Raw genomic sequence first — 20915 nt, 5'->3', positions numbered from 1 at the left:
AGCGCCTTTGGAAGACTACACAAAAGAGTCTGGAAAAACAACCAACTGAAAAACCTCACAAAGATAAGCGTATACAGAGCCGTTGTCATACCCACACTCCTGTTCGGCTCCGAATCATGGGTCCTCTACCGGCATCACCTACGGCTCCTAGAACGCTTCCACCAGCGTTGTCTCCACTCCATCCTCAACATCCATTGGAGCACTTTCATCCCTAACGTCGAAGTACTCGAGATGGCAGAGGTCGACAGCATCGAGTCCACGCTGCTGAAGATCCAGCTGCGCTGGATGGGTCACGTCTCCAGAATGGAGGACCATCGCCTTCCCAAGATCGTGTTATATGGCGAGCTCTCCACTGGCCACCGTGACAGAGGTGCACCAAAGAAAAGGTACAAGGACTGCCTAAAGAAATCTCTTGGTGCCTGCCACATTGACCACCGCCAGTGGGCTGATATCGCCTCAAACCGTGCATCTTGGCGCCTCACAGTTTGGCGGGCAGCAACCTCCTTTGAAGAAGACCGCAGAGCCCACCTCACTGACAAAAGGCATAGGAGGAAAAACCCAACACCCAACCCCAACCAACCAATTTTCCCCTGCAGCCGCTGCAACCGTGTCTGCCTGTCCCGCATCGGACTTGTCAGCCACAAACGAGCCTGCAGCTGACGTGGACTTTTACCCCCTCCATAAATCTTCGTCCGCGAAGCCAAGCCAAAGAGAAGAGAGAATTTGTAACTTTACTGCAATGCAATGTCAGTCATTTCTCTCTCCAATGTTTTATGCAACATCCTTTTTTTATCAGTTAACGAAATGAACTTGAACATTGAATCATGAGATTGAATTCTGTGGACTGGTGTTTTGGACCGACTTACTTAACTTGGGTTTTTGGGAATTTTTCCTTTTTGAGTATTTGGCAGAGACCGTAATGGTCTGGGTTTAATTGTGTTAAGATATTATAATGTTAATGGTCATTAATAAATATAAGAGTTAAAATGTAACCCTTTTGAATTGCGTCTTCTGTTGTTCCTGGTTTGAGACCTAACAAAGTGAATACAGAATGCAAAAAAAATTTAAAATATCACAATTGGCTCGAAAGACTCATTATGATATGATTCAATATGATTGTGGCTAATCCAACCACTTCAACACCACTTTTCCAGACTCTACCTAAAAATGCTTCATTGCAATTTAAAAGCAAGCCTTGAACACATTAAATGAGTCTATCTCCGCAGACATCTGGGCTAAATAACCCCAAAATTTACATCCTTCAGGAAACTGAATTCCTCCTTTTCTCCATCTTTAATGTGCCCCCCCTCCCCCCCACACTTATTCTGAAACTATGGATCCACTCTATCAATCCCTCTCAGGGTCAAGATCACCTTTCATTCATCTACACTCCAACACTGGCCCACCTGCTCAACCTCTTTCACTTCAAGAATCAACACACAAAGACATCAATCTCCATGACAAGCACATGGAGAAGTAAACATTCTCACAAATACAGCCCCTGTGAAGTTGCATCAAATTTACGATCCAGGCTTCTTGTGATAAAGGCCAATATTTCAATAACTTTCCTAATCATTTAATGCACCTGCGTGCTGAACTTGTGACACACCAAATTGTAGTTTCAGTCGGCCTAAATAAAAATGTTTATTCATTCTTCCTTTTAGAGGATAACTCAACATTTTTCCCTATAAAATCTTGCCCATTCACTTTCTGCTGCTTGGATCAACTTTAACTTTCTAACTTACCCAACTTCATATAATCAATAACTATGATTACAGTATATTCAGTCCCTTCATCCAAACCAAGAATGTGAGCTGTAATAAAGAGTACCCCAGCACTGATTCCCGAATACCTCACTAGTTACTAACGGCCAAACCAAAATAATCCATTTATTCTGACTCTCTTTTATGTTAGCCAATCCCATATTTATGCAGCACCTTTCAAATGTTTTCTGGAAATAAAAATACACTGGTTCTACTTTATTCAACATTTTGTTACACCCTCAAAGAACATGAGCAAATTTGCCAAATATGGTTTCCTGTTGATATTCTGGTTAATTACCTTATTTTCTAAATGCCATGGTCATATAGCGATGGTTTTCCAGCCTTTTGCAATGTTGGAGGCTCACAGAGAAGGATGAGGAAAGATTGTGTATAGATCCATGAGGGAACAAGATGGCACAATTACTGAAAAAGTTATTTCTATTGAATGAAGGGGATGTGAAAAAACAAAAATTGCACAGAAACGACCAAAAGATCTTGATCATAATTTTGTAAGTTAACTATACAGAACCGCCAGAAAGTGTGCAGAGAAGACTTATAATGATATTGTCCCTATTGAGGAACCCATTTACAAGGAAAGGGTAAACATGTAAGGACTTAATTTCCTGACCCGTAGAAGAATGAGGTGAGATTTGAAAGAAGTTTTCAAAATTATGAGGGGTATAGATACAGTAAATGCAAGTAGGCTTTTTTCCACAGAGGTTAGTGAGATACAAACCAAACAAGGGTGAAAGAGGAAAAGTTTAAGGGAATATCAGGGGGAATCTCTTCACACAGCAAGTAATGGGAATGTGGAACGAACTGCTAGCTGAAGAGGTGAATGCGGGCTTAATTTCTACTTTTAAGAAAATACTAGACAGATACAAGAGTGGAAGGGATATGGAGGGATATGGATTGATGTGGGTCAGTGGGACTAGACATAGGGCCAAAGGGCTTGCTTCTGTTTTATATGGTTCTCTGTCATACAGATGGCTGAAAATCAGGGATCTTCAACTTACGATAAATTATAGAAAAATAAAAGGGGTGATAAAGAAAAATGTTTTAGCCTAAAGAATAGGAGGGGTCTGAACTAATGTCCAAAACTTAAATTAGCAAAAGAGACAGAGAATCCATAATAATTAAAAAGATGACTGGCTGTTGACTAAAAGGGATGTGACCTGCAATATTTTAGTTGACGTTCTTAAAAGATCAGACGAGTTTGGGGAGTTCTTTTTCATCAGGCACTAATAGAATGGGGCCTAGTTTTCTGTGTTGATATTTATCAATGATTGTTTTCTGCTCATCACATTTCCTCGAGCCAACTATTTCCCCTTCTATTTTTCTACAAAACCAAGTCTTGTTGTTTAGCATGAATCTGCTAATTTCAGTAGAATTTACACTTCTCACATAGTGGATCAATACCTGCATAAAAACAGGAGAATTTAAGTTTGGACATGTGTTCTATGTACCACCTTAAATTGTAATGAACAATATCTTACACAAAATGAAGAATTACTAATCAAGCTGAGAGTAGAGTACCAATCTTCATCTGAAAATAGTATGTTCAAATCTTGTTCCCAATCATTCTTAATCCCAGCCATTGAGGTTGATCTTAAATCCAATAAATCATTATAAATATATGATATTAATCCACTGTTAAAAAAATGAATCCTAAATATTAGTATTTGGGATTCAAGAAAAATCAGAAAGCTTAGACTGAACAAAATCTCTAACTTATAAATATCTGAAGAAAAGTCTGTTAGAAAGATTAAATTTGGCTGATAATTGTTCAAAAGAAACAAAGTTATTTCAATAAAAAGATCCTTATAACTTTGGATGCCTAATCTACACCATTCCTTGAAACCAACATCCAGCAGCGACAGCTGAAAAAGATGATCATCTATAATGGGACTAGCCAAAGAAAAACGAAGAAACCCAAATAATTTTCTAAATTGAGCCCATATTCTCAACCCATTTCTCATTAGCGGATTATGTGTCAATTTAGGAAAGGAAAATGGTCAAAAAGCAAAATCCATATGCTTTGAGAATGCCCAAATTTAGAGAGAATTTGGAAAGATATTTTCATTAATTACTTCATTTCGGTTTTCATGTGAGCCAGATACATTTCTGTCAGCAACTCAGGAGAAAATTTTAGCCTTTACCGTGCTGATAGCCAGACGAACAATTTTATTGAAATAGAAAGATGACTCTTCACCTACCCATACACAGTGGTTTATATGATGTAATGTCCTATTTGAGCATGGAGAAAATTAGATAAAACATTAAAGATAGAAAGTTTCAATTTGAAAAGATGTGGGACCTATTCATAGAATACTATCATGACTGAAGAATTAAGAATTTTTGAATGTTCCGGAGATTCACTGTCCGATGTCTGTAGGTCGCTATCTGATCCATAATTTCTCTTTTCTTTTACAAAGGTTACCTTGATTCAAGGGAGGGGATAGATTAGATTGTGTTTTTTTCTTTTTATTAATTTTATTATTGTTTTAAAAAAAATAATTTTTATTTGGATAAAGAATGGGTTTCAACATGGTTATCATAGATTAATTCAATAACTTGTTTCTCATGTGGATTAAGGAACTGTCTTATGTAGTTCCCTCAGTTTTTTTTGTACATGTATACAAGATGATTTGTGGTGTTTTCCTCAAAATTTTGTATCTAAGTTTATACGTTAAACTCAAAAATATTTTTTTAAAAAGTAGCAACTCCATGAGTAAAAGGTGACATGCAGGTTTGAGTCTGGGTAAAGATGATGCAAACTGACAGATTGTCTAGATAAAATCATGATGAGTGAAGGAATGATGAAAAATTGTTCTGCGTATATCATTATTGATGAAAAATCCAGCTGTGTAATAATGTGGTTGTTCATGCTGCATCTTTAGGCTCAGTATTGATCTTGCCTTGATTCAAACTGACAGCAATTCCACAGATATCAATTTTTTTTCTTTTTTTAATACAAGTTAACACCACACATCTGTCCAGTTACTGAAATATTTACAATAATATTCTTGAAAGCGTTTAACAAAATTAGATACTGAGATGAGATTCGAAGTAAAGCCTCTGAATGAACACTGTGACATCAATTTGTATTTATCAAAAGCGTGTGGAGAGTATAGTTATGACCTTTGAAGGTTGCTTTCAAACTAAGGAAATCAGGACAGAGCTGTCAGCATTAATTAAGTTTAACAAGCCGTGGCAATTGACAGAAATTTGGTGCCATCAATCTTTTGTCTGAAGAGAACGTGGTGTCAGCACCAAATGCCACCAGGGAACTGTTTTGCTCAATAGAGTTACTTCTTTAATTATCAATCAATAAAACTAAAACTGAGTAAATGTTATTTATCTAATTTCTGATTCTTGAGTTTAACAATGAAGTGATTTAGTGCTTGCTGCTTTCTATATAACGTCAGCAAATCAAGTTCAGTTGAGTGTTACACTCAGATCATAGAAGTTCTCCAAGGTCCAAGTTCCTGAATTCACCTTTACCCATACACTATGAGAAGGCATACATGCATGTTAAGGGTCAGAGCAGGAGAAAGAACAGGTAGGTTTGCGCAGCCCCAAGTGGACACGGACAAGGAAGCAGGCAGGCAAGAGTGAGTGTGGATCAGGGATTAAGACCAGAAGGAGAAAAAAAAATGTGTGCCAAGGAATGAATAAGAAAAGTGCACAATGTGGGCAATGCTAGTTTAGTCTCTTAGCACATGTTAAGATAGTGAAAAGCTTAGTTTTCCAGGCTACCCAGCCATTGGATATAGAAAACATATAGTAAAATAAAGCCATGAGATTAATAAAACAAGCTTCCAGCATTTTAACATCACATGCAAATCATATTCATTCACAGTTCTTCCTGCCATTCAAGGAGCTGCGCGAATTGAAATTCAGCACAGCCAGATGCTCCAAGCCATTGTTGGCTGTCTGGTAAGAGGCACTCCTCTGTTTCTCACAGTATGCCGGGGGCATACAGGTCATTTTGTTAACCAAGGAGTACAGGTATGAGAGAATATATGCAAGCAACTCTTTCCAAGTCTTTTACTCATCTCAGTTTGGCAGAGTCTTTCTAGGATGTAAATTGCATCAAAGAATTTGGCAGCTACACTCTGAAGAAATATGATCATGCAGAACTAAGGTGGAATAAAAAATGCATAATTTTCAGCAAATAGCACATTCACCATTGTGTTATAAGAAATGGAAAACAAATGAACTTACATTTAGAATTTCTGGTTCCCAGAGGCTTTTCACGCAATCCATTGAATTATATCCGCTGGACAGAAAGTTCTGTTTGTAACTCTGTAGTCCAAGTGATTCCAACCATGCGACAAGTGAAGTATTGCTATTTCCATCAAAACCAAATGGTTTAATCTACAATTCGAAAATACAAACCATCAATACAGTTGGAGCTAATGAGAGTTAATAACAAAACAGGATCTTTTCATTCTCATTTGGAGTAAAATCACTACAATCTGAGGAACTCCTCCTGATTTATTTGTCCCTGAAATTTTTGGGGACAATGAACAGTTGTTTGCAAGGATGTGAAATACATATCCCAAGTGGTTTGTTTTTGTCATTTATGGGATGTGGCAATCTGTTTGAGACAGACAAGAGCCTGTTACAAATCAAAAAAAGTTTTAAACAATTGCAAAGACAAAGGAGATGGGTGGTGTGACGTTCTCCCATTTTTCATTTCATTCTATTTGTGTGGGACTCTCCCTTAAAGAGAACAGATTTAACAAACCTTGTAGGCTTTGGAAAGTGACTGAACTAGCAGCAGGCTTCAAAGCCAGCATGTTCCTAACTTTGATGCATTGCAGAGTGAAGGGAAAAGGCCCTGAAACACACCACGTGACCAGCTTATTGAAAAGATAGCACATCGTTGCTCAGGAGGCCATTTTAAAGCTGCAGCACGAGAGTTAAAAGTTCTTCAACCTCCTTTGTGGGAATGAGAACCCATTTGGCCTCTGTGTGGTTACAGACAAACTGTCAGATTTCCTCCTGTTGGCTATCGAGGAATGAGAATATCACTTCATGACCAAAAAGAGTGACGGTCATTTTTTTGTTCTACTGACCCATGAAAAGGGCTCTACTTGCTGAAGAAATACAGCGCTTGGAAGGTGACCAAAGTGAGAATCACTTGAGTTTGGCTGACCCATGAAGAGAGTTATGGAAGCTTTGTGAGCATCGCTTGCTTTGTATCCCCTACACCAAAGAAGGGAATTTTAGTTGGCACTTGTCTACAAAGAACACTTCGTTGAAGCACCTCAACAAGGGTTTTGTGAATTAATCAACCTTCTGTCACCATTCATCCACTTCATGAACTGCTCATTTTAGCTCAGGCCTGTGTGTCGCGTCATCATTGAATTTCCAAAACTGAACTTTGAATTGCCTTCCGAGAATTGGGCCTTGAGCTATAGAAGCTTGGGGTATTCTACGCACACCAATATATTTGTGGATATTTGGGGTTTAAGTTAGATAAGTGCAGATACATTTAGTTAAGTTTAGGTAAGTGTAAATAAATTAGATGAGGTGTTACATCATTGTTAATTAATAATTTAAAATATTATTTTAAATATAACACCGCCTGGGCTCATTTTTAATTGCTCCTATCTGGTATGTAACAGTGTAAAGATGAAAGAGGAGTACTCAAGTGGAAGGCAAAAGTGATTAAATGACTAAAATTGCTAAATTACACAGCAAAAGACGATGGCAGGGACAGAGAGAAGCTGTTCATGAGAACACCAGAATATTTTCAAGCATTCTTTCACCTTAATAATTAGAATAATGATGATGTGAAATTGCTCAATTCCTTCTGAAGTGCCAAATTCAAAGGCAAGCCTTTGCTCCCAGACCTAGAAATAAAGAAATAATCCATATTTCTAGAAAAGGGACTATCCCTTTCATATTCCATTAAAAAGTTTGGCAGATACAGACCAATTTTGCTTAATGCTCAGATTTCTGAGCAACTTGATTCGAAAACTTCACTGACCATCTTCATGCATCAATAACCCATTTCTTTTGTGCCCTAACATAGGCTTGACTGCAAGTAATACACGGGAAAATAATTAGAGCGTGGCAAAAGATAAAATAAAAAAGTCGAGTATCATTTCTACATTTCATAGCCATGAGAAATCTAGTAAGGATGGCAGAAGACAAAGCAGCTGATCCATTTAAAACATTCAACTCTCAACAGGAAAATATCATTCAGTTTCACCTCACAAATCTCTGACAAGCTTTTCCACAAAATTAAATGGCATGTTTCAAAGAAAATCCAACCACCCCAGGGTTCCCACTTACTGTGCAGACTTTCCCAAAACAACTTGACAGAAATCACCCCCATCATTGGAAATGAATGGAGTTTGAAGCATCAAACACTATTCAACAATTTAAGTTTGCATGGTCCTTATGCACTTGCTGCATTTGAAAAACATCATGCAAAAATCTAATCCCATTCTTGACGTTGCTCTGTTCCAAGGCAATTTATGATATCCCTTTTTTTTAATCCTCAAAAACGGCAAGATGCATGCATTTTCCTTTTTCCAGCTGGCGAGCGGATCAGCTGTGCTCGCTCAAGCTCCCGCCAGGACCGTGGTCCAGCCACCCGTCGCGTGGTGCCTGCCGCAAGATGCATGATTTTTTAAAAAAAACAGCACACTAATGAACTCAGCATCTCCCTTCTCCTTCCTGACCTTTATAGATTTGGATAACGGTACATTTTTTTTTAGTTTTAGTTTGACAAGTTCTGTAATGAGCATCCTTTAACTTCATCACAAAAGTTCAAAAAGCTTGTTGTTCATTCGACTGGATAGCGTGCTAAATAACAAGTTTAAACTAAACATTATACTTGGACTTGAGACAAAATTCTTACATTGAACAGAACTGATGGCTCTCTGTTAACGGCTCATACATGAATTCAAGGGTGTTTACAAAGAAGAATGCATATATTTCTCATTTCTGGTCAGAGATACAGATACTTCTAATTCATTTTTTAAAGACAATAAGGATATCTAAACATTGAATTTTTAAATCACTGCATAAATAGATCATATAGCATTATAGCACAGTACAGGCCTCATCCCTCATTTTGTACAGATGTCCTCTGGTGTTTGCTATTTTCACCCACTCTATCTATGCCTCCCATAATTTTGTAGACCTCTATAAAGTCACCTCTCATCCTTCTTTGCTCCAATGAGAAAAGTGATAGCTCAGTTAACCTTGCCTCATAAGACACAGTCTCCAATCCAGGCAACATCCTGGTAAATCTCCTCTGCACGCTCTCCTTAGCATTGGAAACCTTCCTGTAATGAAGCGACCAGAATTGTACACAATATTCCAAATGTGGTCTCACCAGACTTTTATTGAGACTCAACATTATCTCCTGAAGCCTTCTTAACTACTCTATTAACCTCCATGGCAACCTTGAGAGATCTATGTATTTCGACCCCTAGGTCCCTAGGTTCTTCCATACTGTGAAGAATCCTGCCATTAACCACATATTGTGCCTTCAAGATTGACCTTCCAAAATACATCACTAGGCTGGGGTTAACATAATAGAATGCCGTGGTATTTTCAAAACTTTATATTAAAGAGGAGCAGCAGAGCTCAAATTATGTCCTTCACCTTCAAATTATCAGCATTATTCAAAACAGTAGCCAGTGTCATTTAACAATGTTAGAATTCAATATGGAAAAGAAAGTGCAATTTTGAACAGTTCAGATACATAATTACCTAGCAATTTATCTGCTGAGTATCCCAACATTTCCAATTTTCCTTTCAAATAGGTTCAATGCACAAAATATTGGGCAAATTCAATTGAGCCAATTAACACATCAATCTACTCTAAATCATAATCAACAGAGTGGAAGGTGCAAGTGATCAAGCTATGAATTTCTACTAATTCAGCGATAACTTGCTCAATTTAATACCTCCATTACCCAAGGGTCAAATAACCAAATTTGACTGACCCACAAGAGTGACAGTAAATGGGCAGAAGAGATCGTTCCAATTTCTTACTTCTGAAAGCCTTTCCAACCATGACAAGTCTGAAGTCTTATGGAATACTCTTCCAACTTGTTTTGATAATTGGCATTGAAACGTAAATGTTCATAATGATACCAGAATATTTTATTAGTGATGATATTTAATTCGAGCTCTACTAAGATATAATTTAACAAATATTCAAATTAGATGCCATCTTTATTCACCATTTTGATGCATTTGTTTGTGTTCGATCATTTGTCAAGTGTGCCCACATTAACCATCTAATTTCTTTTAAAAATCCATGACTCTGAAAGAACCAGAAATTAATTTAAATTGTCTCTTTTACCTTCAATCTCTTTATGCAATGGAAATTAATTCAAATCTTTTTAAAGATCTCCTGTGCTAAATCAACAACCTTCACAAATTTCTCAAATTCATGTTTCTTGGATGAGAGTCAAGAAGATATGTAATCATTAATCTTTCTTTAGAAATGTTCAACCATATACCCAGTTCTGTGCTCATAATGTACTTCAAAGTCATCGGACTTCAATTACTTGAAACAACTAGAGTCATCCTGCAATCATCTTTCCAAGAAAAAAAGATGTCCCACCTTTTCAAACTGAGCAACAAGCCCTGAGAGTAACACACTCCATCTTTTTTTGACAATTTAAAAAAATACATTAATATTTAGCTTGGGGCCAATTTATTAAGCTCCATTCTCCAGAACCGATCACCTCATTTGCCTAACTTGTCTCACCTGCTGCCATGTGGATTCCAGCCATTGTTTGCAAAATTTTGTACTTTACCTCACTTGCCTTTCCCCCGATGTCAGCATATCCTGTTCCAATCTGCAGGCTAATGTCTCCAGATAGATCTCATAACTCAATTAATGATGATCGTATGCTATTTGTCAGATGCTAGAGTAAAGCTATTCATCTTTGTACAAGTTTTTTGGTTTTTCATTATCCATTTCCACATGTAGAGGTACACAATCCTTTATCCAGACATCTAAAATCCGGAAAGCTCCAAAAACAGACATTTTTTTTTCCTGGTGCTGGTCAGCGGAGGGAGAGAGACAGCAGGGTGACTAGGTTGGGAGGGGTGTGGGGAAAAGAGAGATGGCAGCGCGACTCGGGTGAGCGGGGGGGGGGAGAGAGAGGGACGGCAGCGCGACTCGAGTGGGTGGGGGAGAGAGAGAGGGCAATATGACTCAGGTGTGCGGGGAAGAGAGACAGCAGCGTGACTCGAGTGGGCGGGGGAGAGAGAGAGACGGCAGCACAACTCGGGTGGGCGGGGAGAGAGAGGGAAGGCACGCGACTGGAAGGGGGCGGATATGGCAGCACAATTCGGGTGGGCTTAAATCTGGGGCAGCTGGCCTTTGTTCTGAAATCCAGAAAAATCCGAAATTCGGAACACAATGTCCCCCAAGGGTTCTGGATAAAGGATTGCGTGTTTGAATTATTTTATACATATCAACATTTAAGAGATTGTTGATTGCTAAGATATCTCAGACCACTCACAAAATTGGTCTGAGTTTCGTCAAAGGTAATCAAATCTCCTCCTTTCTGCTGATCTAACAGATTAATTGATAGAATATAGTGTATAGGTGAGGCAGTAGCACCTGCCAATTTTCAAAATTGCCAGAAAAATTGCCATTTTACAGTCATACCGGAACACCTTGGGTTAGTTTAGGATAGTGATTCCCAAAGGGGGTGGTGGAAAGATCCAAGAGGGTGGTGAGGAAAAAGAGGGCAGTCAGGGGGCAGTGAGGAAAAAGGGGAAGGTCCCAACATATCCAGCAAACTCAGCCCTCAACGTGCATCATGCACTATCCGTCAGGTGAGGAATAGGAGGTGGGGGGGGTGGGTGACTGCCGGGGTGGGTGAAGGCCAGGATGGGACCACTTGGGACAGCGACCAACTCCCCGGGATGGTGATGGCCAGGGACAGTGACTGGCTGGGACAGGTCTACAACTGTCCGTGATGGTGACCATCCGGGACAGGACTGCTTGGAACGGCGACCGATCGGGACGGTGAATGACCGGGATGGGACTGATCATGTTATATCAGGTAAGATGTAAGTTTACACTTTCATATTTCTAAATAAATTGGTTTAGTTTAAGTTTTATTTCTGAAATACAAATGCATGTTTATAGCATTAGATTAGTTGTTGTTTTGTTCAATTGCCTTATATGTCTCTTCCCGGGTGAGGATCTCATCCAGTCATGGGTCCTCTACCTGCATCACCTACGGCTCCTAGAACGCTTCCATCAGCGTTGTCTCCGCTCCATCCTCAACATTCATTGGAGCGACTTCATCACCAACATCGAAGTACTCGAGATGGCAGAGGCCGACAGCATCGAATCCACGCTGCTGAAGATCAAACTGCGCTGGGTAGGTCACGTCTCCAGAATGGAGGACCATCGCCTTCCCAAGATCGTGTTATATGGCGAGCTCTCCACTGGCCACCGAGACAGAGGTGCACCAAAGAAAAGGTACAAGGACTGCCTAAAGAAATCTCTTGGTGCCTGCCACATTGACCACCGCCAGTGGGCTGATATCGCCTCAAACCGTGCATCTTGGCGCCTCACAGTTTGGCGGGCAGCAACCTCCATTGAAGAAGACCGCAGAGCCCACCTCACTGACAAAAGACAAAGGAGGAAAAACCCAACACCCAACCCCAACCAACCAATTTTCCCTTGCAACCGCTGCAACCGTGACTGCCTGTCCCGCATCGGACTTGTTAGCCACAAATGAGCCTGCAGCCGACTTGGACATTACCCCTCCATAAATCTTCGTCCACGAAACCAAGCCAAAGAACGAGAAAGAAAGAAGTTGTTGTTTTAAATTTACAGTAGATCTAATACCAAGAGAAGTGTATGCGTGTGTGCGCATGCGTGTGGGGGGGGGGGGTGGGGGGGGGGTGGGGGGGGGAGGGTGCCTGGGAGCCAAGGGGGCAGCAGCTGGAAACGTTTGACAACCACTGGTTTAGGAGGTCAAGTCTTCAACGAAATCATCAAAAATGTCAAATCACACAACCTTTACTTTCTTTTGATACAATTCTGGATGAATTAACATGTCAACAGCAATGTTACTTACTCAACATATTATGCCCAACCTGGATGCAACCTCTGTAAAATTCATCCCATTATATTTAGTTTTCTCTCTGTACTCTTCTGCATTTTCTTCAATTAACCCAAGCTCCACGTAAATAATAACTAATATGCCTTCCGTTGCTTCCTGTAATAAGACCTGATGTATCCATGCAAACAGGCCATAAAAATAATTCTACGTTTCCTTAAAATGTATAAAATGATTGCATTCATGGACTAATAATTCAGATATGTGACACTTAAATATGTTACTTTAGTTACAATTAATATAATTAAAATGATATGAAATTGACATTCTTTTAAATTAATATTCACTGATTATTTATATGTAAATACAAAATTTATTTTAAATAAATTGATGCTCAACTATAGTTTGTTTTGCCTTAAAGACAATATTGCAATTGTATACAGTATCTTAAAATTCTCCCTTCACATGTGTTTGTTTTAGTTTGCTAGTATACAATCAGCAATTAGAAGTCTTACCTTTGGAAGAGAACGAGCAGCTTGAATAATTTTTCGCCGATGTCCTGCTTCATGAATTCCAAGTTCTCGCAAGTCCTGTTCTTCCATTATGTTAGATCCCTGGAAAAAAGGGAATTTATAGAAAATTCAGAAACCCTTGGAAGAGTTCTGTAGTTCACAACCAGAATTCTCAAAATCAGGTTCACTTGCAGGTCATTTATGTCATTGCATTAAAAGATGTGTTATTTTGGAAATAATGAGTAGAATTTCAGGACATCTTCAATTTTTAAGTATTACATGGTATTAAGGCTGAAATTTTGTTACATGACAATTTTGTTTCAACTCCTTGATCACACTAACTTGCAGATCTTTCAGATTTATGTTGCAATCACACTGGCTGTTTTCTGCATGGTTGGTGATGTGCTCCAATAGCTCATCTTAAATGCCAGCTGCTTCAAGTCAATCTTTGCTATTATTTTCACACCTTCCATGCAAACAACCAATGCCTATTTTATTGAATTAGTAAAAGGTAACCTTGAAATTCAAGATTCTTATGTCACGGAGTGGGGGGGGGGGGGTGTTATTAAAATGACAGCAGAATTAAGGTATAATCATGGGCTGTACCAGGCAGCTCCACAAATACTCTGCAGTTGGCGATTGTGTTAAATGCATGGCAGAAAAAAACGCCTTGATCTTGTTGTGCATGATACAAAGTAAAAACAAAAGTTTTGTTTTCAATTCCTCATAAGCATCCAGTGCAAGTGTCTAGAGCAGAGGTGGGCAACTCACATTCCATCTTAAATAATCCCTGTGCCATCAGTGCTCTGTGATTAGTAAGGGATTGCTTAAGGTGAGTGAGAAGGGAAGGTTGAGAACCACTGCTCTTGACTCAAATGTTTCTGAAATATTTTGCTTGAGAAAAATTGTCACTGGCCCATTTCCTTTGGAGTTATGAAACCGTGCACATTAAGAGTCAATTAGGTATCATTAAAACTAGTGGTTTTCAAACTTTTTCTTTCCACTCACATCCCACCTTCCTAATCACAGACATTGAGAATACTTAAGGTAGAATGTGAGTTTAAAAAAGGTTTGGAGGGATAGGTGTAACTGCATCCTTAACTTGTTACCAAGTCATATATAGAAGCTCCACCTTCTTTAAATATTCCCAGATGATATGGAACCAAATTATTTCATTGACACAAAGATTTACCTTTACTCAGAAGATGGTGAACTTGTGGAAATTTTTTTTTAAATCATAGAAAGTCGAGGAGGCAAAAAAAATACTGAATATATTTAAGTATGAAACAAATTTCTCGATAAGAAGACAAACATGAATAGGGAGAGATAGGAATAGGAGAAGGAAACAGTCATGATTAGACTGAATGGCTGTTCAGATTCAGGGGGGGGGGGCAAAGTGCCTATTTCTGCTCCTTTTTTAAGCTCCTGTTTCTGTGTTTGAAATATTAGAAGCGGTCCATTCCTCTGGATGAATTGTTAAAACTGCAAACCCAACTTCCTGTTCACATGAATGCTGATGGATCTCATGCATATAGCTTAAGAATATAATTGTTATGTCCAGGCATACATTTTCCCTTAACCAGTATCAGCATAAATAAATTAAATTAGCATCCCAATTGGACTGTTTACCATAAATGGCTGCTATATTCACCTTGACAGTCACAGTACATCAATTTCAAAGTAATTCTTGATTTTTTTGGAATGCCTTTAAATATCTTTAATTTCAATTTTAGGCCTACAGGACATCATCGGGCCTTTCTGGCCCACAAACCTTTGCTACCCACATCCCCCCATGAGACCAATTAACCTACTAACCCCGTACATCTTTGGGACGTGAGAGGAAATCCAGACGTGGGAAGGACGAACAAACTCATTACAGACAGGGTGGCATTCGAACTCTGGTTGCTAGCACTGTAATTATTTGAGAGCGAAACACCAAAGTCTGCAAACGCAGTAATTATAGTAAAAACAAAAATGCTGGAGGAACTCAGCAAGTCTCGCAGCATCCATAGAAGGTAAAGATACATAAATGACATTTTGGGTCTGAGGCGTTCTTCACAAGGGCTCAGGGTTGAAACGTCGATTATATATCTTATATTATATATCAAGCGGTTCTATTTTTGGTGTAACAGTTTTATACAACTGCAAGTTCTAGGGATTTTAAACAACAAATACCAGTACTTTTACTCAATTACAATTGGTGCTGATAATTTATTAATGAGCAAACTTCTGCATCAAATTTTAAGATAAACTTTTACAACACATGTCAGCTCAGCAAGGCAGTAAATGAAGAATCAATTACCCCCAACTCCACTCAAACTTGTCCCAAAATTTAGAATGTAATTGTGCAACTTGATCAATTAACTTCTCAAGAGATGGCATGCACAGTTGCCTTAGATGCACTTTTTAAACTGACTGATTTTGGTCAAAGAACTTGCTTCTGAAAGAAACACTTGTTCAGCTGGTCAACATCATTCAGACCACTTGGGAAATCTTGCCCTTTGTTTAGATCCTGCACTGTCCATTGATCATATCCTCTTTCACCAAAGCAAACAGTGCAAACATTTTCTTACCCACATGCAACCTAACATCTCCACTTTTAATGAGGACACAAGAGCCTGCAGATGGTGAATTCCCGTGCAATTAACAAGTTGCCGGAGAAATTCAGCAGATCAGGCTGCATTCATGGAGGGGAAAATACAGTCTTAGTTTTGGGACAAAATCTTGATTCAGAACTGAGAAAGGAGAATGGTGACTGTCAGTATTAAAGGAAGGCTCTGATAGCTCAGTGACTGAAGCACTGGTCTTGTAAACCAGGGGTCACTAATTTGATCCTCACTGGAGCGTCATTTCTGTGAGGGGCACTGGACAAAGTGGTGACTCTCTGTCTTCCTTACAGTAGAGAAAGTTAAAAGAATTTCATGTATGTTACATTCTAAATGAGTGTTACATGACAATAATGGAACCTTTATCATTACCATGAAGTTCCTTTTAAGTTCCATTCTCTATCAGGAAGGGCTTGGGACCAATATTTCCTTCACAAGCACCAATCCAATCAGTTCTCCTCAATGACCACTTTCAGTCTTCCTTGCTTTGCAGAATATTCTTATTTTTAAAAACTTTTGATTTCTCCCACTTTCTCCAAATCAAAAGAGTAGCCATAGTCATTTGAATGAGTGTGAGCTATGTGTTTTCGACAGCTATGTGATTAGTCCTTGCCCAAATCTACTGTAACCACTCCCAATTCTTTCTCATCTATGTCAATGACTGAATTGATACTGCTTTCTACACCTTTGTGGAACTCATCAATTTCACCACTAACTTCCATCCTGCCCTCAAATTCACTTGGGCCATTTCAGGCACCTCTCACCCCTTCTGGATCTCCATCTCAGGAGACCAACTATCCATGAACATTTATTATAATCCATCAACTTGCACAGCTATCTGGACAACATGACCCAATCAGCTTCTTGGAAGAACACAATCCCTTTCTCTCAGTTTCCACTGCATCAGTTCTCAAACTGACACTTTCCACACCAGGACATCCAAAATGTCATTCTGCTTCAGAAAATGTGGCTTCTCCTCAATGTAGTTGACAAGCTCTCTTTCACATCTTTAATGTTTCACACTTTTGCTCGTGTTGTACCTTGCCCCACTCCAGATAGAAGAGGTGGAATCCCCTTGGTCCTTGTGTTTAACCCCATGAAAATCAACACCCAGCACATCATTCTTCTCCACTTCCTCTAGCCACAGCTTGATCCCACCATCAAACACGTCTTGTGCTCTGCATATTTTCTGCTTTTTGCAGGGCCATCACTCCTTTATTTGCTCTTCTTCCTCACCAATCCCTCTACCACCCCAGGCACTTTCTGCTGCAGTAACAGGAGGAGTCACACCTCTCCCTGCACCTCCTCCTCAGGATCTCAGTAGCCCTTCCTGGTGAGGCAATTTCACATGCACCTCCTTCCAACATAGATAACTGCATATGGGGCTCTCAATGTGGCTCACTCTTTATTAGTGTAGACCACTTTGCCAAACTCCTTCACTCTGTCCTCACACCCCCACTGGAACTCCCAGTGCCAGCCATTTTAAATCCCTTCACCATTTGCACATTGACCTGTCTGATCTTGATCTCTTCCATTGCCAGGGTAAAGCCAAATGCAGATATAAAAAAAAACAGGACCTCCGCCTGCGTAGTCGACAATCGAGCAGCCAGAACACTGAAATCTACAATTTCAAATCTCCCACTCGTCCTTGGTCCATTTCTCCTTTACATCTCAGGAGTCCTCACACACTCCCTCTTCTTTCCAACCCCTCCCCACAGTCCCATTCCCCACTTTTTCTCACCACCCACACACACCTACCACTATATCCCATCCCACAAAAGTCTGCATCAGATCATCATTCTCCATTTTTAAGACGGGATCTCTACCTTCACCCTCTTTGCTCTCATCCCTCAATATTCCCTTAGTCTGTCTCCAACTTTCACTGCCTCCCAACTTCATGCCAGCTGCCTCCATCTGTTTGTCATCCACCACTCTTCCTTGGTCCACCCATCACCCCACCCCCAACATTGCATTCCTTCCCTCTCCTTTCTCAGTCCTGGCGCAGGCTTTTGATCTGAAACATCAAATAGTTCTTTCCTTCCTTGGACTTTGGCCTGACCCTTTGAGCTATTCCAGTAGTTTGTCTTTTTGCTCTGCTTTTAATGATGCTCATTCAGTCCTTTCTCTTGGCAAACACGTCTTGGAAGAAAACCATTGCACAAAACATTAACTATTTAATTTAGTGAAGAAATAACATTCCTTACAAATATTCCAATTCATTTACACAATTTGGTTGACTTGTCAAATTTCAATATTCCAAGTATTTAATATTCACATAAGATCATAAGAAATGAAATTGGAGCAGGTATCGATCATCTGGACAGTTGAGCCTATTTTGACATTCAATCAGAATATAGCTTACCTAGCTATGGACACAGCTCCACCAAACTGCCTTTTCCCCATGGCCTTCAATTCTTCCCCTCTGTAAAAATCTGTCTGTGTCTTAAAAATACAGAATGAGGCAGCCTTCACTGCTCTTAGGCAGAGTTCCATGGATTCACTACTATCTGGAAGAACCAGTTCCTTCTCACTTCCGTCTTAAATCTACTACTCTGAATCTTCAGGCAATGTCCCATAGTTTTAGTCTCATTTACCAACTTTCCTGGTTCTATCTGATTTATTTCTCAAAATAGACTTTTTTTGGGAGTAATTAGATCCCCAATGTTCTAAATTTTGGCCTGAAAAAGGATGCTGATGGTTCACTTATACTTATATTGGATTGGGAATGTGTTTTACAGAGATGAAAGCGTACTTTTTGGAGCAGGTATCACTGCTTCCCTTGGGTCAGTGTTTGAAGTCTAGATCTTCAAACATACTTTACATCCATTGATAAAATGCTGTTTGAGTCTCTTCACTGATATCTGTCTTAGCTGAGTGTTGACTCCCATATTTTGGAAAATGGTCCAAATTTTCCAGTATCTTCACATGAATTATGATGGTCAGGCAGCAGTTATGGTTATCAAGATCAGTTTTGTCTTGAAAATGTTGAGCACTCTCATACTGCTCAGGGAATGAGTTAATTATGACTTGAAGTTCAGCTTCCAAACATATGTCAACATAAGCATCAAACCAACAATAAACTTCAGGGACATGAAGCAACATTGGCTGAAGAACTTCCCAATGATCCTCCCAGTTTATTTAATTGTCGTTTGAAGCTTGTTCTGAAGTCGAATTATGGTAGGAAAGGTTACAAAGCTTCTAGGCGAAGATGAAGTCTTATTTGACTCTGATTTACACTGAGATTTGACAATGAACTTGATGGTTAGGATCACTGCTTACCAACCATTATGAAGTAAATGTTAAAAAGGAGACAAATTTCTTCAAACAGCTGAAGTGGAGAAGGATGTTTCACAGTCTCAATATTCAGTTGTCTGGAATTTCTGAGAATTATCATAATGACATCTTCACTGAAAACAATGTCTAATGTGCCTTGAGATTGATATTGTAAGGTAGGGAGAGGAAGCGGAAACAACTGGGAGTCAATAATGAAGTAAAAACCGGAGGGAGTCACGTGATGGAGTAGTGGGTGGTCGGGTGGAACCAGCCCTCTCCAAAAAGAAAAGTGTGGAAAAAACAGAGCTCAATAAACATAAAATACAGGAAGAGAAAGATAAAGTTACAGAAAAGCGACAGAAGATGGCACCCAAAAGAGAAAAAGTAAGAATAACAGTGAAAAGGGAAGAAGGAAAATCACTGGAGAAGAAAAAAGAAGGCCTTACCTGCAAGTCGGAGCAGAGAGCGTGGAGAGGAGTGGCCAATCTCCTGTCCCCTGAGGAGTGATGTCCTCCCGACTGGTGGACTTCAAAAATGGCTTAGAGCCAAGAAGAGGTGTGCAACTGCACATGTGCGAAGAGTCGGGCATGCACAGTGAGGAAGTAAAAAAGGTTAACGCCGGCTGGAGGGGGACTCAGCTGAGGAGCGGCCAGCTGCGGAGTGGCCAGCAGAGAGATGCCCAGTATCGGGGTGTTCGGCTGGGGGAAACAAGCAAGAAAGAAGAAGAGTGGTGAGAAAGAGAATGAAGGGCTGGAAGAGGGTGAGTGGCAACGGGACGATTGGCAGGGGGATGACCTGCGGCAGGGGGCTCAGCGGTGGGTCGATGGCCTGTGGCAGGGGGCCCAGCGGCGGGTCAACGGCCTGTGGCAGGGGTCCCAGCGGCAGGTCGACGGCCTGCGGCAGGGGGCCCAGCGGCGGGTCGACGGCCTGCGGCAGGGGGCCCAGCGGCGGGTCAACGGCCTGCGGCAGGGGGCCCAGCGGCGGGTTGACGGCCTGTGGCAGGGGACCCAGCGGTGGGTCGACGGCCTGTGGCAGGGGGCCCAACAACAGGAGACACAGCAGCTGGAGGCCCAGCAAGGATACAGAAGCAGCTCACCAGAGAAGGATGAAGATACACAGATACAGAGAAGAGAAGAAGATGAGACAGACATAGATAGACACAGAAGAAGACCAAGAATTTCAAAGGAAAGAAGAAGGTAAAATAGAAGGACAAAGTGTAGATAAAGCCTTTTTCGAAGAACAAATGAGGTCATTAAAAGAATGTCTATCATTAGAATTTAATTCAATCAAAAGAAAAATGAAAAGAGCTGAAGACAGAATGCAAAGCTGAGAGTTGGTCATGACTGAAATAGGGAAAAGAGTAGAAAATGTGGAGGAACGAGAAGCTGCTGTAGAAATAGAGATAAATGATTTAAGAGGAAAGTTGGAAGAGAGCGAAAAAAAATTAAAGAGACACAAGATTTATCGTCACAAAAAATTGACGTATTGGAAAACTACAGTAGGCGAAACAACATAAAAATAGTGGGCCTGAAAGAAGGGACAGATATGAAGGAATTTATAAAAGGATGGATCCCTTTTATAAATATAGCAGAGAGAACTGAATAGAAGGTCTTATGTGTTAGGCTCATTTGGAAGGCTGGTTCATATGGGATCCAAAATGAGTTGGCCAACTGCATTCAAAATTGGCTT

General features: G+C 40.0%; 1 protein-coding gene across 25 annotated transcripts in view; it reads right to left on the bottom strand.

Moving 5' to 3' along the window:
• The window catches only part of LOC138764999 (ankyrin repeat and SAM domain-containing protein 1A-like), a 335613-nt gene that overhangs the window by 88236 nt on the left and 226462 nt on the right, over window positions 1-20915 (bottom strand). For all 25 annotated transcript variants that reach the window (XR_011358405.1, XR_011358406.1, XM_069941579.1 and 22 more), the window contains 2 exons: window positions 13351-13449; window positions 5991-6143 (listed from right to left, as the gene is read on the bottom strand). Coding sequence is in view for 23 of the 25 variants with exons in the window: in XM_069941579.1 (XP_069797680.1) it covers window positions 5991-6143; window positions 13351-13449 (252 nt within the window). In the remaining 2 variants the exon portion in view is untranslated. The remainder of the gene's footprint in view (window positions 1-5990; window positions 6144-13350; window positions 13450-20915) is intronic.

The sequence above is a fragment of the Narcine bancroftii genome, chromosome 5, assembly GCF_036971445.1.
Source record: "Narcine bancroftii isolate sNarBan1 chromosome 5, sNarBan1.hap1, whole genome shotgun sequence".
NCBI classification, from domain to species: Eukaryota; Metazoa; Chordata; class Chondrichthyes; order Torpediniformes; family Narcinidae; genus Narcine; species Narcine bancroftii.
Note: the sequence above shows the minus strand (reverse complement) of the source record. Positions and strands in the feature narration are given on the sequence as shown.